At 44.4% G+C, this 27,345-nt stretch overlaps 1 protein-coding gene across 2 annotated transcripts in view; it reads right to left on the reverse strand.

Annotated features, from left to right (window-relative positions):
* Nucleotides 1-25,301, reverse strand: part of TMTC4 (transmembrane O-mannosyltransferase targeting cadherins 4) — a 163,854-nt gene extending 138,553 nt beyond the window's left edge. The window contains exons 1-3 of one of the 2 annotated variants that reach the window (XM_040425259.1): nt 25,150-25,301; nt 24,343-24,352; nt 21,807-22,017 (exon numbers count right to left, since the gene is read on the reverse strand). In XM_040425259.1, coding sequence (XP_040281193.1) covers nt 21,807-21,965 — 159 coding nt within the window. In that variant the 5' untranslated portion in view covers nt 21,966-22,017; nt 24,343-24,352; nt 25,150-25,301. The other variant, XM_040425258.1, reaches the window with a different exon arrangement.
* Between the last annotated feature and the right edge of the window lie 2,044 nt (nt 25,302-27,345).

Raw genomic sequence — 27,345 nt, forward strand, 5'->3', positions numbered from 1 at the left:
TATGTATAGGTTCTTTATGTCTAAATAGTGTAAAAATAAATGTAAATTCTGAGTTTTTTTATTTTTTATATATCACCATATTCTGACCCCCATAACTTTTTTTATACTTATGTCTACTGAGCTGTTTAGGGGCTCATTTTTTGCGGAACAATCTGCACTTTTAATTATTACCATTTTGGAGTATGCATGACTTTTTGATCACATTTTCTAAAAAATTTGGGGGTAAGAGAAGCAATGAAAAAATGGCAAATCAGCCATTTTGACCCTTTTTCTGTTACACCATTCACCGTATTGGATTTTTTTTTCTTCTATTTTAATAGTATGGGCATTTTCGGTCGCGGTGATACCCATGATGTTTATATTTATTGTTATTTAGGTATTTATTTTTTTAATTATACGGAAAGGGGGGCAATTAAAATGTATATATTTTTATATATTTAACTTTTTTTTTTTGGTGATCATTATGTGCTTCATATGAGATTTTTTTTTGTTATTTTGGTTTATCAGGAATTTATTATTAGCTTATTTTGCTCATCTTTGCACATTTTTTAGCCTGGCCTGCATTCTGGTGGCCAAAATAAGAATTGCAGTTTTAATACTGTTAGCCTACTCAGTAAGGCTTACAGTATTCAGCGCAACTAACTATGTCCGGATTGGACACACGGGTCATAGGTAGGAAGCCCGGAAGTGCAAGCTGATCTCACTTGATCACGGCATCTAAAGCATTTAATTACCGCGATCGGCATTATTGCCAGTTACGGTAATTAGCCACAGGTCTCTGCTGTATGAAACAGCAGAGATCTGCCAAATCTGAGTGTGTACCGTTAATAACCACTCTGTTTTCTATCACTGAGCCAGTTACTTATCCACATACAGACATTTTCCCCCAGTCCAAGCATTCTCATTTTATATACTAACCTTTTATGCGGTACAGTGTCAAATGCTTTGGAGAAGTCCAGATATACGACATCCATTGATTCGCCGCTGTCAAGTCTAGAACCTACCTCCTCATAGAAACTGATTAAATTAGTTTGACATGACCAATCCCTCATGAAGCCATGCTGATATGGTCTTATTTGCTCATTTTCCTCGAGGTACTCAAAGATAGCATCTCTTAGAAAACCTTCAAATAGTTTACCCATGACAGATGTTAAAAACTTACCAGCCTATAGTTTCCGGGCCCTGTTTTTGGACCCTTTTTGAATATTGGCACCACATTTGCTATACGCCAATCCTGTGGAACACTCCCTGTCAGTATAGGGTCCTTAAATATCAGAAATAAGGGTCTGGCTATGACATTACTTAATTCTCTTAGGATGGGGGGGGGGTGCCAATTGGTCCTGGCGATTTGACTATTTTAATCATTTTAAGATGACGCTGTACTTTTTTCTGGGTCAGGCAGGGCACTTTTAATGGGGAATTTATTTATTTTAATTTTTACATTTGTATTTCATCTGACAGTTTATTTTCCTCAGTTAATACAGTGGACAAAAAAAAATATTTAATAGCTTTGCTTTCTCCTCGTCGCTCTCTGCAACTCCCCCCTCATTACACTGTAGAGGGCTGACACCTTTAGATTTATACTTTTTACCATTTATATAATTAAAGAACATTTTAGGGTTAGTTTTACTCTTGTCAATTAATCTCTCGGTCTCTAGTTTGGCTACTTTCATTTGTCTTATAGTTTCAGTGCTTCCTCGCTACCCTCCTGTTTTAGTGATTTATATGCTTTTTTGTCATTTATTGCTTTCTTTACAGTTTTATTGAACCACATTGTTTTTCCTTCTTGTTCCTTAACCATTTATACCCATAAAAGGTATGTACCTCTCACAATTAGATTTTAGGATGCTTTTAAAAATCTCATTTTGTGTCTGTATTTTTATTTTTGAATACTTTGTTCCAGTTAGTTAGGCCTATGGATAGGGTTGAGCAAACCCAAACTGTAAAGTTCGGGTTCGTACCGAACTTTAGGATTTTTGGACCCCAGAGCCGAACATTTTCAGTAAAAGTTCGGGTTTGGTGTTCGGCGCTTTTTGAAAGGTTGTAGCCAAACAACAAGCGTTTAACTAATGGCATGGCTGTTATTGGCCAGTGTAGCATGTGACCCAGCCGCTATATAAGCTGGAGTCGCGTAGCGCTGCACGTCAATCTGCCGTTACTAGTGTAGGGAAAGGATGCGGCTGGTGATTTCAAGGAGAGAATCTTTGTTCAAAACGTGAATCTAACTCAGCGATCTACATACATTGTGTTGTGTGGGTGCAGGGCACAATTTTAGGTGGGTGGCGGCCATTTTATGCAAGCTCAGTGCACCAGCACTGCATCTGAGCTTTTGGGACATTGAAATCCAAGCTTTAAAAAACAGCACAAATAATCTGTTTGTAAAAAAAAAATATTTTTTTTTTGCTATTTGCAACATCTGGTGCATTCGCAGGCTTATTCAGTATGCAATTTAAGCTAGAAATACAAATTTAATTTTCTTGGTTTTTAAAAACACACTTTTTTGCCAAAATCCACTATTTTTCTGGCCTTGCAGCATCAGCACATGTTAAATTCAACGGTTATATACTGCTGTAATATTTAGTTATTAAACAAACACAAGTTTGGGGGGAAATTTTTTTTTTTTGCAGCCATTGCTGCATATGTCATTGTGAGATAAAGCCTTTACATAGTGTGGTTCTATTCACTTATTTGAAATAAAGCCATTTTGGGCACAAATCTTTAATTGCGGCCTAGTGTTGGTCAGGGCGTCTGAGATACACTCTTTATATACAGGTGTTCTATTCAGGTATTTGAAATACAGCCATTTTGGGCAAATAAATTTAATTGAGGCCTAGTCTGGTTCAGGTCGTGTGAGATACATCCTGTTGTTCTATTCTACTATTAAACACCCATTTAGGGCAAGATCCTAAATTTGAGAAATATGAGCAGAGCGTCAAATAAGGGACCTCAGGTGCGAGTAGGCGACAGAACCTGCAGCGGTATTTGGTCGGCCTAATGCGGCTCTACGAATGGTGAGGCCTGAACAAGTGCAGGTGATTGTAGATTGGGTTGCTGACAGTGGCTCGAGTTCATTCACATCGTCTCCTACTGAAAGATCACAGTTGGCACCTGCAGCCCATGTCTATGAGTCTTTCACATCACCCCCAAATCAGCCAAGCAGTCTGAGCACCAAGTCATGCAACAGTCTCTTCTGCTTTTTGATGACTGTTAGCAGGGTTTCCCAGGGCCATCCACCTAGCCCTGCCCCAGAAGTGGAAGAGATTGAGTGCACTGATGCCCAACCACTTATCTTTCAAGATGAGTACACGGGAGGACCATCGTAGCACGTCTCGGATGATGACGAAACACAGGTGCCAACTGCTGGTGCTTTCGAAAGCGTGCAGACCGACAAGGAGGGCAGGGGTGAAGACTGGGTGGAAGATGATGTGGAGGACGATGAGGTCCTCGACCCCACATGGAATCAAGGTCATGAGAGTGATGACCTATGTAGTTCGGAGGAAGAGGCGGTGGTCGCACAGAGCTGCCAGCACAGCAGAAGAGGGAGCAGGGTGCAAAAGCGGAGAGGCTGTCCTATAGACAGTACGCCTGCTATTGCCCACCGCAGCAAGGGACCGAGCACACCAAAACCAGCTCCAAGGAGTTCCCTGGCGAGGCAGTTCTTCAGACAATGTGCTGACGACAAGACACGAGTGGTTTGCACGCTGTTCAAATCAGAGCCTGAAGCGAGGCATAAACGTTCTCAACCTGAGCACAACCTGCATGACCAGGCATTTAAGTGCAAAGCACGAGCTGCAGTGGAGTAGACACCTCAAAAACCAGGCTCCTCCTGCTTCCTCTTCTGCTGCAGGAGGAGCCTCTTCATCCACCCCTGGAGTGACAGTGCCACCTGCCACCCTGCAAACAGAGGATCTTCCAGCAACACCACCACCTGGGTCACCAAGCATCTCCACAATGTCCCACGGAAGCGTTCAGCTCTCCATCTCTCAAACGCTGGAGAGGAAGAGGAAGTATCCCCCTACCCACCCGCGATCACTAGCCCTGAATGCCAGCATTTCTAAATTACTGGCCTTTAAAATGCTGTCATTCGGTCTGGTGGAGACGGATAGTTTTAAAGGCCATATGGCGGTGGCTGTCCCACAGTACGTCAAGCCCAGCCGCCACTACTTTTCCAGGCTTGCCACCCCTTCCCTGCACAACCAAGTAGGGGACAAAATCAGGTGTTCACTGCGCAACTCCATCTGTGGCAAGGTGCACCTCACTAAGGATACGTGGACCAGTAAGCACGGTCAGGGACGTTATATCTCCATAACAGCACACTGGGTAAATGCAGTGGCGGCTGGGCCTGAGGCGGATAGCAGTTTGGCGCATGTCTTTCCACCACAGAGAATTGCAGGGCGCTTCAGTTTGCCTCCCGTTGCTTCCTCCTCCTACTCTGCTTCCTCATCCTCTACCAGCTCCTCATCCGGTCAGCGTAACACCTTTACCACCAACTTCAGCACAGCCAGGGGTAAACGACAGCAGGCAGTTTTAAAACTTATCTGTTTGGGGGACAAACCCCACACCGCGCATGAGCTGTGGACGGGCCTTGAACAACAGACCGATGAGTGGTTGGTGCCAGTGAGCCTCAAGCCCAGCCTGGTAGTGTGCGATAATGGCAAAATCTCGTAGCAGCTCTGGGACTAGCCAGTTTGACGCACATCCCTTGCCTGGCGCATGTGCTGAATTTGGTGGTGCAGAGATTCCTTAAAAATTACCCTATGTCAGAGCTGCTGCATAAAGTGCAGGCCGTCTGTGCTGCTGCTCGCCCGTCAGCGCTGCAGCGTAACTTCGGCCTTCCCGCTCACCGCCTCATATGCGACGTGCCCACAAGGTGTAACTCCACCTTCCACATGCTGGCCAGACTGTGCGAGCAGCAGCAGGCGATAGTGGAGTTTCAGCCGCAGCACGCACGGGTGAGTCGCTCAGCGGAACAGCACCACTTCACCACCAATGACTGGGCCTCCATGCGAGACTTGTGTTCTTTGTTGCGCTGTTTCGAGTACTCCACCAACATGGCCAGTGCAGATAACGCCGTTCTCAGCATAACTATCCCACTTCTATGCCTCCTTGAAAAAACACTGTTGGCGATTATGGAAGAGGATGTGGCACAGGAGGAGGAGGAAGAGGGATCATTTCGTAGGGTTTCCAGCCAGTCATTCCAAAGTGGCTTCGAGGGTGGGTTCCTACACCCACAAACGCCAGGTACACAATTGTCCAGCCAGGGCAAAGTTCTGGAGGATGACTAGGTGGAGGATGAGGAGGAGGAGATGGAGTAGGAGGAACCATGTTCACAGCAGAGGGGCACCCAGACCAGCTCATGGCCATCACTGGTGCGTGGCTGGGGGGGGGGGAATACAGAGGACACAGACGATACACCTCTCACAAAAGGAAAGCTTTTTGTTGCCTCTGGGCAGCCTGGCACACATGAGTGATTACATGCTGCAGTGTCTCTGCAACGACCGCTGAGTTGCCCACATTCTAACTTGTGCTGATTACTGGGTGGCCACACTACTGGATCCCCGTTACAAGGACAACGTCACTGGAGCGTGATCGTAAGATGCGCGAGTACAAGCGCACGCTGGTAGACGCGCTGCTGGTGGCATTCCCCCCTGAGGCAGAGGAAGAGGTCGCCAACGCAGCTGGGGCACCGCCAGCACCTCAGAAGGCAGGGTTAGCATGGCTGAAATGTGGAAAAGCTTTGTCAGCACGCCACAACAACCAGCACCACCAGCTGATATGGAACGTCTTAGCAGGAGGCAGCATTTCACCAACATGGTGGAGCAGTATGTGTGCACACGCTTATACGTACTGAATGACGGGTCTGCCCCCTTCAACTTCTGGGTCTCCAAATTGGGCACATGGCCTGAGCTTGCCCTTTACCCCTTAGAGGTGCTGGCCTGCCCTGCAGCCAGTGTATTGTCTGAACGTGTGTTGAGCACGACTGGAGGGGGTTCTCACAGGTTATATTTCCCAATGTTTTGGCGTGTACACTAATTAAAAAAAATATAAATAAAATTTAAAACCAAAAAGCAGTGTAGGCTACCTCCTCCTCCACCTACACCGCCACATCCACCGCCTCCTCCATATGGACCTTGTCCTCCTAGATCAAGATTTATTTTTTTATGTATTTTATGTTATTTAAAGTCATTTCCCTATCCACATTTGTTTGCAGAGCACTTGCCATGCTCTTAACCACATTTTGATGCCATTTGCAGTCCTCTAGCCCTTTCCATGACATTTTTACAGCCATTTTAGTGTTTAAAAGTTCAGGTCCCCATTGACTTCAATGGGGTTCGGGGTCAAGTTCGGGTCCCGAACTCTAACTTTTTTCTGAAGTTCGGCCGAACCCGAACATCCAGGTGTCCGCTCAACTCTACCTATGACCTCTTTTAGTTGAACAAGTTTTGCTTTTTTAATCCCTTAAGGACTCAGCCCTATTTCACCTTAAGGACTTGGCCATTTTTTGCAAATCTGACCAGTGTCACTTTAAGTGCTGATAACTTTAAAACGCTTTGACTTATCCAGGCCATTCTGAGATTGTTTTTTCGTCACATTGTTCTTCATGACACTGGTAAAGTAATGTAAAAAAAAAATCATGTTTAATTATTAAAAAACAAAAAAACAAATTTACCAAAAATAGTTATTACTTTACATTCCCCATATGTCTACTTCATGTTTGGATCATTTTGGGAATGATATTTTATTTTTTGGGGATGTTACTTTTAAAGGGACTCTGTCACCACTTTCTAACCCCCCCCTTTTAAAAGTATTGTTCTCTCCATGGCGCCCTTGTGATTACAAAGGTGTTGTTATAACATAAATTCGCCGTCTCGTTTTGATAAAAATACCTTTTATCTAACCTGTCAATCTTGTGGATAAGGTGCCCAGGGCGTTTCTGAAGGTCTGAAGCTGCCGCCCGCCGCCGTTGGTGCCCAGCTCCTCCCCTGATCCTTTCAGCGCCGCCTGAATGTAAAGAAATCCACCTCCGGCTCTCGCTCAGTGCCCCCTCCTCCTTTTCAAAGATCCCGCGCGTGCGCACAGGCCTGTGCCTGATGCGCCCGTGCGGACATTTAGAATCAGCCTCATTGAGCGAAGTGCGCATGCGCGCACTTCGCTCAACCTCCTCATCAGACGAGCACTGCAGCCAGCCACTCAGAGCCTGCGGCTCCATACAGCGCTTGGCAGGCTCTGAGTGGCTGGCTGCAGTGCTCGTCTTATGAGGAGGTTGAGCGAAGTGCGCGCATGCGCACTTCGCTTAATGAGGCTGACTCTAAATGTCCGCACGGGCGCATCAGGCACAGGCCTGTGCGCACGCGCGGGATCTTTGAAAAGGAGGAGGGGGCACTGAGCGAGAGCCGGAGGCGGATTTCTTTACATTCAGGCGGCGCTGAAAGGATCAGGGGAGGAGCTGGGCACCAACGGCGGCGGCGGCGGGCGGCAGCTTCAGACCTTCAGAAACGCCCTGGGCACCTTATCCACAAGATTGACAGGTTAGATAAAAGGTATTTTTATCAAAACGAGACGGCGAATTTATGTTATAACAACACCTTTGTAATCACAAGGGCGCAATGGAGAGAACAATACTTTTAAAAGGGGGGGTTAGAAAGTGGTGACAGAGTCCCTTTAAGGCTTAGAAGTTTAGAAGCAAATCTTGACATTTTTCAGAAATTTTCAAAAACCCAATTTTTAGGGACCAGTTCAGGTCTGAAGTCACTTTGCGAGGCTTACATAATAAAAACCACCCAAAAATGACCCCATTCTATAAACTACACCCCTTAAGGTATTCAAAACTGATTTTACAAACTTTGTTAACCCTTTAGGTGTTCAACAAGAATTAATGGAAAATAGAGATACAATTTCCAAATTTCACTTTTTTGGCAGATTTTCCATTTTTCTTATTCAAGGTTTTTATTGGGATTTTCAAATAAGTAGATGTGGTACACAAAGGGCAGCATAATACAGTGTCTTACAATGCCATGAACAGCATAGAGCAGCCTCCAGAAGGAAAAGGCAGTAAGGTGTAATTTCCCACATGGAAGGGCACTAAAAAACACGCGCCAATACATGAGTAAAAGAAGTAAATTGATCATGTGGGACAGAGAAGGCTATAGGGGTCTAACCCTAGTAAGACAAACACACAACAGAAAAGGGGAACACAACGATAGATCAAGCACAAGAAAGGAAGGAGCAGGGGAAGCGGAAGGTGGGGAAGGGCGGGACTAAAGACGGGCATTAGGAAACTCATCTGACCCCCGGAAAGTTTCCCAAGGGCCCCAGGTGTGAACGAATCAAGAGGCGTGGCAGATTTTCCATTTTAATAATTTTTTTCCAGTTACAAAAGCAAGGGTTAACAGCCAAACCAAACTCAATATTTATGGCCCTGATTCTGTAGTTTACAGAAACACCCCATATGTGGTCGTAAACTGCTGTACAGGCACACGGCAGGGCGCAGAAGGAAAGGAATGCCATACGGTTTATAACAGGCAGATTTTGCTGGACTGGTTTTTTTTTGACACCATGTCCCATTTGAAGCTTCCCTGATGCATCCCTAGAGTAGAAACTCCAAAAAAGTGACCCCATTTTAGAAACTACGGGATAGGGTGGCAGTATTGTTGGTACTAGTTTAGGGTACGTATGATTTTTGGTTGCCCTATATTACACTTTTTGTGAGGCAAGGTAACAAGAAATAGCTGTTTTGGCACAGTTTTTTTTTTTTGTTATTTACAACATTCATCTGACAGGTTAGATCATGTGATATTTTTATAGACCAGGTTGTCACGGATGCGGCGATACCTAATATGTATACTTTTTTTTATTTATGCAAGTTTTACACAAGGATTTCTTTTTTGAAACAAAAATCATGTTTTAGTGTTTCCATAGTCTGAGAGCCATAATTTTTTCAGTTTCTGGGCGATTATCTTAGGTAGGGTCTCATTTTTTGCGGGATGAGATGACTGTTTTATTGGCACTATTTTGGGGTGCGTGTGACTTTTTGATTGCTTGCTATTACACGTTTTTTGCTTTAAGGTGACAAAAAATGGTTTATTTAGCACAGTTTTTATTTGAATTTTTTTACGGTGTTCATCTGAGGGGTTAGGTCATGTGATTTGTGTATAGAGCCGGTCGATATGGACGCGGCGATACCTAATATGTATACTTTTTTTTTTTTTTATGTAAGTTTTACACAATAATATTTAAAAAATAAATAAATAAAATAAATCATGTTTTAGTGTCTCCATATTCTGAGAGCCATAGTTTTTTCAGTTTTTGGGCGATTATCTTAGGTAGGGTTTCATTTTTTTGCGGGATGAGATGACTGTTTGATTGGCACTATTTTGGGGTGCATATGGCTTTTTGATCGCTTGCTATTACACTTTTTGTGATGTCAGGTGACAAAAAATGGTGTATTTAGCACAGTTTTTATTTTTTATTTTTTACGGTGTTCAACTGAGGGGTTAGGTAATGTGATTTGTGCATAGAGCCGGTCGATACAGACGCGGCAATACCTAATATGTATACTTTTTCCCCCTCCCCTATTTTTTACCAATTTTTTTTAACTTTATTTGGGGGAAAATGACATTTTTGTTTATTTTTACTTGAAACAAAATTTTTGGGGGGGAAAACTATTTTTTCAACTTTTTTTTTACTTTAATTTTTTGTCCCACTTTGGGACTTCAACTTTTGGGGGTCTAATCCCTTTTACAATGCATTCCAATACTTCTGTATTGGAATGCATTGGCTGTATGAGTAATACACTGTGTATTACTCATACAGCTTCCGGCTTGTGAGATCCAGGGGGATCTCACATGACCCCCCCCCAGCGTTGTGACAGGATGCCCGCTGAATGATTTCAGCGGACATCTTGTTCCGATTAACCCCCGCCGCAATGTAATTTTAAACTTAAGTCGTACCGGTACGCCCTGGGTCCTTAAGGACTCGGCAAACATGGCATACCAGTACGTCCTAAGTCCTTAAGGGGTTAAAGTTTGGTATTTTTGTTCCTCCCTGAAGAAACACTCTTTTGAATGATAATTGGGAGGTTATTACTTTATGGTCACTATTTCCCAGGTGCCCCCCCAACCTGCACATCTGTTGTTCTGTCAGGTCTATTGGTTAATACTAAGTCTAGTATGGCCGTCCCTCTAGTTGGGTCCTGAACCAGTTGGGAAAGGTAATGGTCTTTGGTTATTGCCAAGAACCTGTTTCCTTTATGATATGTACAGGTTTCAGTTTCCCAGTCCATATCTGGGTAGTTGAAGTCCCCCATAATAACCACCTCATTATGATTTGCCGCCTCACCTATTTCGTTTAGTAGCAGATTTTCTGTGGCCTCTGGTATATTAGGTGGTTTGTAATAAACTCCTATTAGTCAATATTGCTTTTGTCTCCATGTATTTCTACCCACAGTGACTCCACATGTTCATGTCCCTCACTGGTTCTGGTTATATAATACTATCCCCTATCCACAGGATAGGGTATAACTATTAGATCAGTGGGACCTACCATTGTAACCCTCGCCAATCATGAGAATAGGAGCCCCATACCCATTGAAGGCCCCGGAGATAAATGGAGCGGCTGGTTGGGTATGCATGCAGCTGCCTTATTTATTTCTATGGGAGTTCCGGAGATCGCTTGCAAACTAAACTCTCAGCCTACACAGAGCAAACCTGCTAAAATGCCAGATACAAGTGATATAATGGCCAGAAATAGTGTTATTCCACATGTACTGTACTTGATTCATGCAGAGTTTGCTGAAAAGTTAGTGACACTTTAATCATTCGCTTGATATTATCGAACAACTGTAAGGGCCAATATGCTCTAAAATGCCTATGGCTGCATCTGCAAAAACAACTGTGTATAGCCTCCCCATATTTATTCAGCAAGACATTTATTCAGCCAGTAACAATAGTAACATATTTGGCAATAGACTTTACTGCAGCCAGTGTTATCTGACTTCTGGATAATTTAAGGCAGACTAAAAATTCGATATATTTATCCCAATGATACGGTTTGCTTGAAAAACCCCCCATAATTTGCAGACAAATAACAGTGCTAAAGGATGTTCCAAACATTTTCCAGCTGGCGTACATTACATGAACTTTGTTGAGGTAAACAGCAACACGTGAGTAATTCATGTCAGTAAAGTACCACATTTACAAAGGCGTACAAGCATTTACATAGATGGTAACAATGAACAAAAAAAAAGTATCCAGATGGCATTTTCTATATTAGTAAGATTTCTGCCAGAATAAACTGAATCCAAACCGAAAGCTATAAACAAAAGAAAGCTATAAACAGCACTTAACTCCTTTTATGACAAGAAGGTTTTGTATTCTTCAGAAACTGCAGAAATTTTACTGTTTGGAATGTTTCAGTGAAAAAAAAAGAGTTTTCTTAAAGAGGCTGTGCCGTTAGGATCAACCCTTTTAAACCAGGCATATAGCCTGGTAGGGTTGATGTACCCGAGTTAAATGATACCTGTATTTTTTTTGTAGGTGATGGCATTGTGGAGAAATGTACACTTTTATTTTTAAGCACATGAACCATTGGAGCACCAAATGGCGGGCTTATGGGGTTTGAGCACTGGCCGAGGTGCTCCAACCCCACCCCCCCTCTCCCCCTAGATTAAGGGCACTAGATTTCACATCTGGGGCTGAGTTCCCGCTCCTGCACACCCGTTAGATAACAGCGTGTGCTCACCAAGTCTTCTGCTGCTTGCCGAGCAGGGAAGATGATTACTGCGCATGTGCCACTAACATCACTACACCCCGAAGTGGAGGAGACGGCAGATGAAGCTCGCTCCTCTGGGTGGAATTACGTCAATGGAGCATGCACACTGAACATCCTTCCTGTTCGGGCAATGGAGTAGGAATGGGTACTCCCTGGCAATATTGTAGAAGATATACTGTGAAAGAGATGGTGGACACAGCGCGGAGGTGGGAGGGAAAGGGGGGGGGGGGATAGCTGCTGTTGTGTTTGTTTTGTATGTTATGTATTATGTCCCAATTGTAAAAAAATACTATAAAAATGGCAAGATTAAAAAAATAAAAATTAAAAAAAAGGGACATCCTCCCTGCTCGACACAGCAGAAGACATGGCGCGCACGCACCATCTTAGCTAAAGAGTGCACAGGAATGAGAACTCAGCGCTAGATGTGAAGCCTAGCGCTGTCAATCTAAGGGGAGGAGGGCATGTTTGGAGCACCGGGGGCTTCGCTGGAGCAGTGCTCAAACCACATAAGCCCGCCTCTTAGCACCCTAATGGCTCATTTGAATAAAAATGTAAGTGTACATTTCTCCAGAATAACCTACAAAAAAAACCACAGGTATTGTTTTACTCAGCTACATCAACCCTACCAGGCTATATGACTGGTTTAAAGGAAATCTGTCACATGGATTAGCAATATGAAAGTACAACTATTGCCATGTAGAAGAAAATACCTTATTTCTTGATGTACCAGTCATTTTGTTCTTCTGGCTTTCATTTTCACGTAAATCCAAGGGAGTAAGGTACCCGTGTTACTGCGCCTGTGCAAGATTTCTCTGCGCTGGATGCACGATATATGGGGCATTGTAGAAGGCACATGTGGGCGGAGTTACATCGCTTCTATGACGTAGCGGGGGGGGGTTTCCAGAAAAAACAGTGCTGGTGTGAGTGTTTCGTTTCAGCCCTGAAGAGGCATACTTGGGCTCTAAAGAAGGGTGGGCTGGGCACTGAAAGGAGGCGTTTCTGGCCACTTTTGAACGATAATAATGCCCCTCTGGGCACTTTACTCTCTAATTTGCATAATGCTAAATTTGGATTTTCGCAAAAATAAAAACCAGAAGAATAGAATGACTGGTACATCAAGAAATAAGGTATTTTATTCTACATGGCAATAGTTGTTTGTACTTTCCTATTGCTAATCCATGTGACAGACTTCTTTTAATAGAGTTGACCCTCGTAACAGAGCCTCTTTAAGCTATGTTCACATCCATGAACGGCATTCGAGTTTTCTGTTCTGCAGGAGGAGCAGAATACTGGAAATGCCCTATCCGGCAAAGCCCGATACAGCAGCAGTCGTGCCAGAAATCAGATGGGTCCCATTATAGAGAACTGGAATCCAGCGGCCACAGCAGTGTCTGGCAATTCCAGTATTCTGCTCCTCTTCCGGAACAGAATACTAGAATGCCGCACACAGATTTGAATGTAACTTTGTGTTCTGCAATAAAATATTCTATTTTCATGCTGTTATTAGTATACTTTGGCATTTTAACGTGGTTTAAATCTATATTTTCTTTAATACTCTCTGTATATGACTCAAACTAACCCTCATAAGCTTATTCACCAACAATGGTGATTCAAAATTTTACAGTAAGATGTACATTTCCATACTATATAATCACTGACACAGTACTGATCCGACCAGGTTTAGTCTTTCAGGTATTCAAAATAGCCTCCATTAATGGTAGAGGTCTGACTTAACAAATGCCCACAGTTTGCCTCCGCTATTGAAAGATTCAGACTTATCAACTTCCTGACACTCCCGTCCTGCACGCTGACTCCCTTGTGTCCATCTTGCAGTAAGTGGATTGTTTACTTTCCTGCATGGGCACCTGCTCCACTGCAGCCATCCACTGGCTTCAGTGGTGATATGTTCCCAAGAAACAAGTTACCGCTGAATCCAATGGTTAGCTGCAGCAGTTGCCCATGTTGGTAAAGGACGTAAACAAACCACAGACCAGAAGATGGAAACGGTGGGACCTAGCGCACAGGACGGGAGCAGTAGGAAACAGGCTAGTAGGATTCATTCAATAGGGGAATTAAAACCTATGTAATCTCGGACATTCCCTTTAAAGGTGATTAATGTAAAAGATGAAAATCAGACATCACATAGTATGTGAAATCTTTTTCTAACAAAGCTAGAACCAGCCCGATACTTCACATTGATTCATTGCTCCAACTGCACTGCCAGATTTATTTAAACCTCATAATGACCAAGAGCTGTACCAAGCTGCCGCTTGGTGCTGGGCTCTAATTCAGAGTGCCATAAATGTACTGCGCTGGATTAAGGCTCCTGCAACTCCGAAGGGGAGACAGAAGCAGTTTATTACCAAGTCTGACTTCTCCCTTCTTGCACTCAGTGAGTACAGTCAAGTTTAAAGGGTTTGCACAGACAGTACATATTGATGACCTATCCTCAAGATCAGTCATCACTATCTGATTGGAAGGGGAGGGGGGTTAGACTCTCTGCACCACTGCTGATCATCCGTTTTAAGAGGAGGTGGAGCTGCACTTGTGCAAGTGCTACTTCCTCTTCAAGATTACACTGTGCGTTGTCTCAGAGGCACAGTGCTTGCTCCCTTTACTGCGCTGTCGCTGCAAGGAGACAACGTACAGTGTAAGCTTAAAGAGGAAGCAGAGCTCGTACGAGCGCCTCCTCCTCTTCAATTAGTAGGGGTGCCTGGAGTCAGACTCCACCGATCAGATATTGATGACCTATCATGAGGATAGGTCATCAATATGTACTGGCTACACAACCCCTTTAAACTTCAAATCACACAATTCTCTACAATATTGCTACAGTAAAACACGCTTAGGCTACTTTCACACCTGCATTTAGGTGCGGATCCGTCTGGTATCTGCACAGACGGAGCCGCAACTATAATGCAAATGCTTGTATCCGTTCAGAACGGATCCGTTTGCATTTGTTTTGTTCATGATAATGCAAACAGATCAGTTTTGACTTACATTGAAAGTCAATGGGAGGCGGATCAGTTTTCAATTGCACCATATTGTGTCAGTAAAAACGGATCCGTCCCCATTGACTTACATTGCTAGCTCTGTAAAGTGCCGCAGATTTGCAGCAGTAAATCAGTTCCGTGTGGATGTACCATAAGGTTACCTGAACACACATTGCATATTTGTATGCAGAAAATCTGCATATAAATCCACACCAAAATTGTGTGTGTGAGTGAGAGAGAGTCCACCCTCATGGACATGAAACCTGCAGAATAATAAGGTGGAGCCTCTCTCCCACTTTAGTGGTTTACAGAGCATGAAAGGGACTCCAACCTAGGTTAGTTCACCTAATTATGTATACTTTTTTTTTTTTTCTACAACCCGTGCAACTTAAAACAGAGAACCACGAAACACCAGGGAGGGAATAAGGAAGGGTGCTGTCGTGGGATCTGGAAAATCTGATTACCGATGAGTGTACTCATCATTTTTCCCTTCCCCCACGACAGCACCTCAGAGAGAGATTTCAGAGAAAAATAATACCCCTTCCTTATGGGGGGGGGGATCACTTGCAGAACCTTCTTACCAAACAGAAGATCAGAGGCAGAATTCAACTGGAGCCGATAGTGACGGTACAAGGTAGAAGGATAAGACCACGTGGCAGCCTTACAGATTTGCTCAATAGAAACATTAGCTCTTTCAGCCCATGAGGTAGAGACTGCGCGAGTAGAGTGTGCTTTCAGAGAAAGGAGAAGAACTTCCAGAAGAGGTCTAAGCCAGGGAAAGAACTGTCCTAATCCATCTGGCTAGTGAACTCTTTGAGGCCACCTTTATCTTATTTATGCCAGAAAAAAGAACAAATAGCGCAGAGGACTTTCTGCAATCCTTGGTTACCTCTAGGTAACGTATATGGCATCTCCTAACATCCAAGCAGTGGAAAATTTCCTCCTGGTTCTTGGGTTTATCAAAAAAAAGTTGGAAGGACTATCTCCTGGAGTCTGTTGCATTTGGAAGGAACCTTAGGTAAAATGGAAGGATCTGGTCTAAGAACTACCCTATCATCCAGGATGGACATAAAGGGAGGATTGATAGAGATAGCCTGAATTTCTCTGACCCTTCTCGCAGAGGTTAAAGCTACCATAGGACTAACTTAAAGGTAAGGAGCTTCACTGAACAAGAGGTCAATGGTTCAAAGGAAGGCCTAGTAAAAGCATTTAATACTAGATTTAGATCCCACAGGGAAATCCTTGGTGCCTTAACCGGAATAATTCTATCTACTGCTTTAAAGAACCTTACCACCCAGGGGTCAATGGCAAAATTTAGACCAAAGAGGGCTGACAGGGCCGAAACCTGGACTTTCAGTGTTTTTTGCTAACCCCAGAGAAAAACCCCTCTGGAGAAACTCCAGGATCTAAATGACCGAAGTCTCAGACGGCAAAGAACCTGCCTTGATCCCTGATAATTCTAAGAATTTTTTCAAAACCCTAACATAGATGGAAACAGTCACAGCTTTCCTACTTTTTAGTAAGGTGGATACTAGAGCTTCCGAAAACCCCTGTCTAATCAATAATGACTTTTCAAATTCCAGGCCGTAAGATGTAGGCCCCTGACATTTGGATGACAAAACCTGCATCAGAAGGTACGGGATCTCCTGAAGAATTCAGGGATCTGTTATTGACATGGACCTCAGGAGAGAGAACCATGCCCTTCTCGGCCAGAAGGGGGCTATCAATCATTCGTGCACCCTCGTCTCTGATCTTTTTGAGAACTAGAGAAATAAGCTGGAAGGGAGGAAAAGCATAGCCTAAGGGGAAACCCCATTTCTGAAGAGCATTCACCCCATCTTGGAATTCTCTCGGGTTGAGAGAGCAAAACTTCTCCGCCTTTCTGTTAATTCTGGTGACAAAAAGATCGATGGATGGGGCCCACACAGCCTGACTATCTCCAAAAAAAACTGAAGGGTTAAGAAACCATTCCCCCTGTCTCAGCTGATGACTGCTCAGGAAGTCCGCCTGGAAGTTCTCCTTGCTTCTTATGTGGAGAGCAGAAATATGATCTGCTTCTTTCATGAGGGAAACTGATTTTGTTCCCCCCTGATGATGTATGTAAGCTACAGCTGACTGGTTGTCCGACATTATCCTCACGTTTTCAATGAATAAAGGGTATTGCTGTCTCCAAGGCCAGTCTTATAACCAGCAACTCCTTTCTGTTTGAGGAGAATGTTCTCCATACAGGTGACCACTGTCCTTGAATGACCTGGTCCAAAAAATGTGCCCCCCCCACCCCCAAGCGCTGGCATCAGTCTTTAAAACCACAGGATCGGAACGACTCCAAGGAATCCCCTGACTTAGATTTGTGCTGTCTTCCCACCAGGACAGATCTTCTAACATTTTCCTTGAAATTACCATCCTTGAGTCCAAAGATCCTCCACTCTTCTTTAGTGCTAGAAGAATCTGCCTGTAGCTGCCAAGCATGAAACTGGGCCTGTTCTACAGCTGGAATACAGTAGGTCAGTGACCCCAAGACTCACATGGCTTTCCAAATAGTCGAGCTCTGAGATGATTTCAGCATCTGCAACTTTGTATGGACACAGGATATCTTTTCTTTGGTCAGAAAAACTCTCTGGACTACCGAATTCAAGAGAAGACCCAAAAACACCTGACGAGTTTCCGGCACAATTCAGGATTTTTTAGATTTATCATCCAGCCTAAATCTTCCAAAATTCCTGTCACCTTTTGCACCGCCATTATACAGTCCCGCTGAGAGCCAGCTATAATTAAAATGTGGTCGTCCATATAAGACAGGAATAAAATGTTCTCTTTCCTTATAAATGAGGCTACTTCTGCCATCACCTTCGTAAATATTCTGCGGGCCATAGAGGCCAAATGGAAGCGCTTGAAACTGAAGGTGACGAATACTTCCTTTCGACAGTCACTGCCACTCTGAGGAACTGCTGATACAAAGGGTGTATGGGGACGTGATCATACGAATCTTTCAGATCTAAGACTGCCATAAAACAATTCTGATACAGTAGATGAACTGCTGATTTTACTGTCTCCACCTTGAATTTTCTTAAAAGAAGATATTTGTTTAGTTGTTTTAGATTTATAATCGTGCGGAAAGAGTTGTCTGGTTTCTTTACCAGAAATAGGAGGTATCTTTACCAGAAATCAACCCCTTTTTCTGTTCTGCCACTGAATTAGAACCTGCTTCTCTGACAGCTCTAAGACTTCTACCTCCCATAGCAGACATTTCTAGTGACCACAAATTTCTGAGGGGGTTTTGAACGAAAATCTAATCTTAAACCTTCTCCTATGAGCCCCTGGACCTATTTTCCTGCTACTTTTTCCAATGCGGGAAGAAAGAACCTCAGTCTTCCTCCCACAGGACCCCTGGCGTCATTGCTGAGGCGGTTTCTTAGGCTGGGAAGAGGAACCTCCAAACAGGAAGCCTTTACCCTCAAAACCTTTAGATCTAAAACTTTGGTTTCTGTCGCTATTTTGACCTCTTCCCCCGAAATCTAGATGACGAACGAAAGGGACGTCTGGATCTGGAAAAGGAGGTTGAAGAATAACCTGGAGAAAGAGCAGGACATTTCCTTTTCCTATCCGCAGCTTTCTCCAAAAGGGAATCTAAGTCAGGCCCAAACAAAAACTCTCCCTGACAAGTAATACTTGCACAATCTTTGCTTTGAAGGCAAATCACCCCCTTTCCAATTTTTCAGCCAGAGTGCTCTGCGAGCAGAATTGGAAAGGGAGGATGCCTGTGCCACCAGTTTGACTGAATCTACAGAAGCATCCGCAATGAAATCAGCCACCTTCTGTAAAGCAGACAAGGAGGCTAGAGTTTGCTCTCTAGGACACTTATCCCTAATCTGACATTCTAATCGTTCCAACCAGATAATCATAGATCTGGCCATAACAGTGTTCGCAATATTCGAACTAAAACGCGGAAGCCGCTGCTTCCCAGGTGTTTTTGAGACAGGAATCTACTTTTTTTTTTATCTAATGGGTCCTTTAGAAACCTCATATCTTTGAACGGTAGGGAAGACTTTAGAAATCTTTGATATAGCTACGTCAATCTTTGGCGCTTTATCCCAAGAAGAGGCCTCTTCTTCAAAGGGATACTTTCTTTTAAAACTTTTGGGAATAAATGCCTTTTTATCACGTTTTTTTCCACTCTCCATTTATGAGGGCCGAAACACTTATGTAACGGGAAACATCTGCGCCTCCTTTACTGAAGTCCCTCAAACATTGAATCGACTACAGATTTATCATCTTTAACATCTTCTAAATCCAGAGTAGAACGAATAGCTTTCAATAATTTATCAGTATCTTCTACAGGAAATAAAGCTCTACCCTCCATATCATCTTCAGAGGATGAGGAAAAATCTGAGTGGTATGTTTCCACCACTTCCTCACTATCAACTGTAGAATCCATATCTGATAACAAGCCTTCCGCAGATCTTTTCTGACGTTTACAGGATTTCTTAAGCCTTGGCTAAAATAAAGAAATAATCAAATATCAACACAGTATCACTTGTTGGGCACTTACCCACTCATTCCAAAATAGAACTGCCAGATCAGGCTTCTTTTCCTCCTCCATTGCATCCAATCAGGACAATCTTATAATGTAAAGAAAAAGAGCAGATGAGGGGAATCAAGATTCGACTCAAATATAGGGAAGCAGGAGTACCAGCAGAATCGGAATCTAGGTACGCCGGCACACCACCGGCCATGCGCTCTTTAAACTGCTCCTGCCCACTCCTCCCAGAAGGCCAGCGCGTCTGGAACGCAAATTCAGCCACATGTTCAAACCGGAAGTGCATCATGTGGAGTGCATGCCTCGCCAGAAGTGACGTCCACCGGAACACTCGCGCTTGGACCACACGCTGAGGGGAGGCTCCGGAAGACATGTTTCTCCATGGATCCGGGCCGCATGCGGTGGAACGCAACACCCCGTCCTGGGGCTGCTTCCTTTGATTCTTCAACTCCAGAATTCATTCCCCTGGAGGAGCACACGCACCTGTCGTAAGAACCAAGTGGAAGCACCTGGCTCCTAGGGTCCTGCCAGCCCATCCTCTGGGCAATAGACCCCAGCAGGTATACTACCACCTAGTCCTCCAGAACATATCTGGGACTTCCAGACTAGTGGTACGGACCTGAAAATAAAACTGCAGGTCGCCCACTCCTGGGACAGGAAACCACTGAGGTGGGAGAGAGACTCCACCTTTTTATTCTGCAGGTTTCCTGTCCCTGGGGGCGGATCTGCTCCCTCTCTCTCATTGTGGTGCTGTAGTAGGGGAAGGGAAAAACCACTATATACTGCACAAACTATCGATTTTAAAATCCACATGGAAGGTCAATTTTTTGTACACTAAATATACACAAAGGGGGAGATTTATCATGACTAGCGTACCCATACACCAGTCGTGATCCCCTGCGCTCGAGTAAGGCTACTTTCACAATGGCGTTTTAGCTTCCATTTGTGAGATCCGTTCAAGGATCTCACAAGCGGTTCAAAACTGATCAGTTTTGCCCTTAATGCATTCTGAATGGATAAGGATCCGCTCAGAATGCATCAGTTTGGATCCGTTCCGCCTCCATTCTGCTTTGGAGGTGGACAACAAAACGCTGCTTGCAGCGTTTTGGTGTCCGTCTGATGAAACTGAGCCAAACGGATCCGTTCTGACACACAATGCAAGTCAATGGGGATGGATCCGTTTTCACTGACACAATAGAAAACTGATCCGTCCTCCATTGACTTTCAATGGTGTTCAAGACGGATCCGTTTTGGCTATGTTCAAGATCATACAAACGGCTCCATTTGGAACGGATGCATGCGGTTGTATTATCTGAACGGATCCGTCTGTGCAGATCCATGACGGATCCACAAACGCGAGTGTGAAAGTAGCCCAAGATGTGCCTTTTAATAAATTAGTTGCATCCCCGGCCAGAAACTCAAGTGTAGCGTAGACTTGAGCTATAATCTATGTCAGTTTCTGGCATGCTACAGTAAATCCGACAGGCCGCACAGAGCATTGAACCTCCCGCTAAAACCCATTCCCTTTTCTCACCAATTCGGAAAGGTGACGAGAAGCTCAAAAAGTCGCAAATTATTGCGTAAATATGGTGTGCATTATAATTTGTGACTTTTTAGTCCACATTATTGGCGTAAATCGCCCAAAGGGTCTCTGAACCCACACATAACCCCTTCTTTCCCCACTCAGCCCCTCTGAATTGGGCATCGGAGCATTTCATGCCGTTTACCTTTTTGCCAGGAGGAGACCTTGCCGTGATCCCGGTGATGTCACCGGCACCAATGGGCAAGATTTAGCAGTGCCCTAGCTAGTAAAACAGACTGTTAAAGACTGCCCATTAGTGTTGGTGATGGCACCGGGCTCACTGATAGGCGGAAGCCTCCACCTAGCATAGCTTGGTACATTACCGGATCTTAAGAAAAAGTCCTTACCCTATGCGCAACTCTGCTCTGAACCCAGACTACCCCTTTAATAAATGTCCCCAAAAGTGTACATGAGATTTGGCAAAACTCATTTACTTTGCTGGATTTATATTATGCTCCAGTTTTCCCACATAAAAATCTCCAACATGTGCTGGTAGCCTGAATGTTACAGGTCTAGGAAACCCTGGTTGGAAAGACGGGTCTATGAAGATAGATGTATACTTACTTTTATACACCTGAAGGCTTGAAATGGGCAGCTACACACTTCTGCATAGAGTAAACTGATTTCATACAAATAATAAATGATGGCATACGGCTAGGAACCAGCATGGGAATGAAGGGACTGTGCTTACAACACATCATCCATGCGCTGTGCCTGGTACTGCAGTACAGTCGTATTCACACGAATGGGAAGAGCTACAATACTAAACACAGCTCCTAGCCAACGGTGGGATAGTACCTGGTAAAAGCGGAGCAGGGTCTTCATTCTCATGATTCATCAATGTCCCAGCTCATACTGACAACACACCGGTGCCATCAGCTATTATTTCATAGGGCACAGTTTAACAACACCTTCTGGCACTCACCTTATTATTAATGATTGCTTCAGAGTCATCAAACACAAAATTGCCATTGTAGCTATTAGCAAAGCATACAACTGACAAGAGCCCAACTACACACTTGGCCCAGAATTTAGAAAGGTAAAACAATGGAATGTCTTGATCCAGACCATCTGCTGCAGCCATGGTGTACGCTCATACCAGACTACGCACTTCAGCATTCTGTGGGGTCACAAACCTAGAAAGTGACAGATGAAGATGGAAAAGTGTGATTAGCAGATACTTGACAGGAAGGAAGCATCACTTTGCTTATTCTATATCATGTGGAAGAAAAAGCTTGCAATTAAAATTCACCAAAAGAGTAAAAAGTCAGCAAACATATGACCCATAAAATATAGCCAGCGGCTGCATTACACAGCCGACACCCATGGGCAGTGTCCACGATCAGAGATAACTCCAATCACAGATACTAAGCCACAGTCAGTAGCGACCACAGAATCTAAGTGGTTAGAGCAATGGGGCTCCATGATCCCCAAAATACCCTCCTCACAGCGAAATTGTGGACTGCAAATCAGTTATTGTGACGGTATCATCCGTGTCACCGTCTAGTATTCCCTTCTCCCCTTCAAATAGCACAGCCAAATAATCCACAGAGCAATAACTCGCTATTATCGCTGGTATCGCCAAATAAGTCTATACATTAGCCCAAGCTGAATGCTAGAAATACTTTACTGGAAGGCCTCCCATTGAAAAAATACAATTGCTTTTATCCCCTGCTCCCATGCAAGGGAGACACCCACAACAAACATACATTAACCCATAACACAAAAGTTACAACCCACATAGACTCCTCCCCTCGGCCTGTGATATAATCATGGTACACCATGGTTAACATAATCAACACAGGCAGGAGAATACACATTGCCCTCTGTCCTGAGAGACAATCGAATTACAACTCTGTTGTCTCCAGGACAGAGGACAATCGCCAATACACACAGAGAGACAATGGAACAGACATCACTTACTCAAACATACAATGTCCCACCCTTTACAATACACATAGACATTTAACACATCCCAAAATGGCACGAATTAGACCAGGAATTGAAAAGTTAGTACAAGTCTCTTTGGCCTGGCTGTACTCACGGCTTTTCTGCACAAAACCGGTGCATTCAACATGGGACCATAATCACATGGTAAGAGGCTGGCAAGTAATCCTCTCCAAGCACTCGTGGCCACCTCAAAAGAGGGGAGTTTGTCACAGTTATCAAGGCAGCCTGGGAGCTTGTGAAGTTCCAGGCATGCCACTGTAAAATTCTTATTAATAGGAGGATGTCACAAGCACCAGACACTACAATACTATATTATCACAGTCCATGGTATAAGCAATCGCATGTTCAAGTGCCTTAAGGGACTCAACGTAAAAGTTAAAAAATATATTAAAAAAAAGCGTACATATAACAATATACAATAGATATAATTGGTATCGCTGCATCCAAAAATGCCCAAACTATTAAAAATGTAAAACTATTTATCCTGCATGGTAAGCAGCGCAACAGAAAAAAAAAAAAACACACTATTTCCTCCCCAAAAGTGGGTTAAATGCCTGTCTTATGGGGCGAATACTAATGAGCGTTTCCATTATGGAAGTGCTCATTAGTACCATAAGACCGGGAAGCGGTGAAGGCTCTGTACTCACCGCTTCCTGGTCCTTGGCTGTGCTGTGGCTGCGCACAGCGTGAGGTTGCTCTGTGACCTCACGCTGTGCGCGTCTATTCACAGCACAGCTGGAGGCAGGAAAAGCAGGAGGAGCGCTGGACGTGAGGAGCGGCGGGGTCCAGAGCAGGAGAGTTAGGCTACTTTCACACTAGCGTTCGGGGCTCCGCTTGTGAGTTCCGTTTGAAGGGGCTCACAAGCGGCCCCGAACGGATCCGTCCAGCCCTAATGCATTCTGAATGGATGCGGATCCGCTCAGAATGCATCAGTCTGGCTCCGTTTGTCCTCCGCTCCGCTCAGCAGGCGGACCCCTGAACGCAGCTTGCAGCGTTCAGGTGTCCGCCTGGCCGTGCGGAGGCAAACGGATCCGTCCAGACTTACAATGTAAGTCAATGGGGACGGATCCGTTTGAAGTTGACACAGTATGGCTCAATTTTCAAACGGATCCGTCTCCCATTGACTTTAATGTAAAGTCAAAACGGATCCGTTTGCATTATCATGAACAAAAAAAAAAAATAATAATAATATATATATTTTTTTTTGTTCATGGTAATGCAAACGGATCCGTTCTGAACGGATCAAAGCGTTTGCATTATAGGTGCGGATCCGTCTGGGCACATACCAGACGGATCCGACCTAAACGCAGGTGTGAAAGTAGCCTCAAGTGGCTTTTTTTAATGTTCTCTGTGGCATGGGGGCTGATGAAAGGCATGGGGCTCCTCTCTGAGGTCTGATGGGGGGGTCATTCACATTGGGGTCTGAGCTAAGGTCTGATTGGTGGTCTGACCTGAGGTCTAATGAAAAGCATTTTTTTCTTTTTGTCCTCCTCTAAAACCTAGGTGCGTCTTATGGGTCGGTGCATCTTATAGGGCGAAAAATACAGTACTTGGAACAATCTTTTCTTGGTCACCTCAGCCTGTGAAAACAAAATTGAATAAAACTTGATCAAAAATACAGATAAAAACTGCAGCTTGCCCCACCAAAAAAGCCCTCACACAGCTATGTAGAAATATTAAAATACATTACCGGTGTCAAAACATACAGACAAAAAAATGTTTTCACATTTTTGTAAACTAGTAAGCATTGAAAAAAACTTAAAAAAAATTGGTTAAAAATCTGCCATACAAATGGATGTACATCATGGTCATAGATCTGATGATTTCTAATTAATTGACAGATGCATTTTACAACTAATCCATGAAGAAGAAAGAAAAAAAACAGAGTTGGAAAATGTTCCTAGTAATTGAAAAGCTAAAATCCCACCTGCAGGTTTCGAGGCAGGATTTTATGCACTTTTATATTATTATTTTTCTAGGCTTCCAATTGCTGGATCTGACAATGAAGAAAGTGAATGTTTGGGGGTTTGTGGTTTCCTTTTCACATGATGACCCATGATCAGACACCCCCCTTCAGAAACCTATGGGGATGTTACACTCTACATAGCTTTATACATAGACTTTTCACTTAGCCCATAAACCGATGTGAGTGCAGCTTTGTGTCTAATGCAGCATTCCCAGACCTAGCCTGTCCTAAACACCACCACGGGGCGCTGCATTGTCGGCAGTACAATGGTTGCAGAGCTGCAGGGGGTGATGCTCCTGGCATGCCGGCTATAAGCAGCGCTGCAGTTTCTATGCACCGTGTAGGACACTCACTATATTGTGACTGCACTAGTGCTGCTGTCTTTGTTGTATCCTCCGCCTCCCGCTGCTGCTTGGTCCTGGGTACTGCGCTGCCATCACAGGAGAGGGAAGGGCTGCAAATGACACCCACAACAGGAAGACAGCCCACACCTATTGTACGGCGTCTCCTCACGTCACACTCTCCATATGCTGCGTACAAAGAGCGCTGCCATTGGCGTCCTCCCGCGGCACGCTGATTGGCTATTGTCTCCGGCCTTCCCATTGGCTGCTCACGTGTTACTCCAGGCTGTCCAGACGTGCACGTGTGCCCTGCGCTTTCCTAGGACTATGTGCTGGAGCCGTGCGCTTAGTATTGGGTTAGGGCTCCACAGCGCTCCCTCTGGTCGCATCTGGAATGAAGCTGAATAGTGGAAGAGAAAGTGACGTTGCCCATAGCAACCAATCGCTGTACAGAGGGAGTCTGGGAAATGCAGCCAGCCTCTGTGGTTGCAATGGGCAGCTATTACACTTTGACAGGTGCTGTGAGGACTAGAAGTGCAATTCCATGAAAGCGGCAGCGCTTCAGACCAGAATAAGATCTGCTCGGCGTTTATTGCACCACAACAATTACCTTTCGGCGTTTTACCTCATCCAGATGTTGCTGCTGCGGCTCATTAACTGGACTTTATTCTCAGATTGTAAACCCTTAGGCCACTTTCACATGTCAGTGTTTGATCAGTGATATCCATCAGTGATTGTGGGCCAGATAGGGTTGCCACCTGTCTGGTATGCCACCGGCCAAGCCGGTATTTTGTTGTGTCTGCTGGTATATTTGTTTTTGCTGGCATTTTCTCCCGGAGCGCAGGCTCAGAAGCAATAGGAGGTCAGCACAATGTCCGCCCAGCGCCGGGCTCACAGGAGGAAATAGAGCTGAGAAATGGGGATCATTCTAAATTAAAGTGGTATTATACCTACTATAAATGGAAAAATAGAAATTTTTAATCAAACGTGAGTCGGGGCCATCTACCAGGCGTCAAGGTGGCTTCCGCAGATGGGTACCACTAATATACCGCCTCTATTGGACTTACCTAAGCCTACATATATTTAGGGCAGTGTAGGAACCATATAAATCACAGAAACAGATATGCCACTGACTATACTGGCTAGTCATAAATGCAGATATTAAAAGCTGAGACTTTCGCCAATATATTCCTGTCAGGAAAATATCGGAGCCCATCATTGCACCACGTCACGGTCACTCAGCATGGCAAAGGGTCCTACCACTACGCTACCTATGGTGTGAACACGGTCTGAAGGCGATGTAATCCAGCTCGCAGCCAGGCTTCCACACAAAAACACGCTACAGTGTTAGGGGTTGAGCCGCTCCTCCAGTATTGCCACTATATTTCTGTGTTTTTGTCTTGTTTCATATGTAGTGTATGTGCCGTTACCTGGCATTCAAACACTCTTTTGCACCTGGTGACCTCCATCACAGGGTCTGATATGGGCGTGGCTTGCAGTCTTGGCTTTGTTCACATTGCACTAGTTGTCCTGCTAGGCGTTTGTGTGGAAGCCTGGCTGCGAGCTGGATTACATCGCCTTCAGACCGTGTTCACACCATAGGTAGCGTAGTGGTAGGACCCTTTGCCATGCTGAGTGACCGTGACGTGGTGCAATGATGGGCTCCGATATTTTCCTGACAGGAATATATTGGCGAAAGTCTCAGCTTTTAATATCTGCATTTATGACTAGCCAGTATAGTCAGTGGCATATCCGTTTGGTGCATTTTTTCTGTGATTTATATGATTGTATTTACATCCGCACAATGCTCCGTTTTGTGTAGGATGCCCTTGTGGTGCATGTGGACCGCGCCGACATCCTCCACCGTATGCATTTTTTGCTGGGGATAGTCGTTTGCTGCGGTCCACATGCGGTGGGGCTGCTCCCCCAATGTAAAACACGCTACAGTGTTAGGGGTTGAGCCGCTCCTCCAGTATTGCCACTATATTTCTGTGTTTTTGCAGTGTAGGAACCAGCTACATTTATACTCTGCTCAGAAGCCCCAGGCAGATGGGCATTGCTCAGTCTAAAAGAGGCCGCTAACCTCAATATATACTACAAGAAAATTTAGACTAGCACATTCATAGTCGCATATCCATTAAGCAAACATGGTCGATAATAAAATGGCTGCACAACATTTCACATACAAGCAATAGAGCTGAGAAATG

The sequence above is a fragment of the Bufo bufo genome, chromosome 3 (assembly GCF_905171765.1).
Source record: "Bufo bufo chromosome 3, aBufBuf1.1, whole genome shotgun sequence".
Classification (NCBI taxonomy): Eukaryota; Metazoa; Chordata; class Amphibia; order Anura; family Bufonidae; genus Bufo; species Bufo bufo.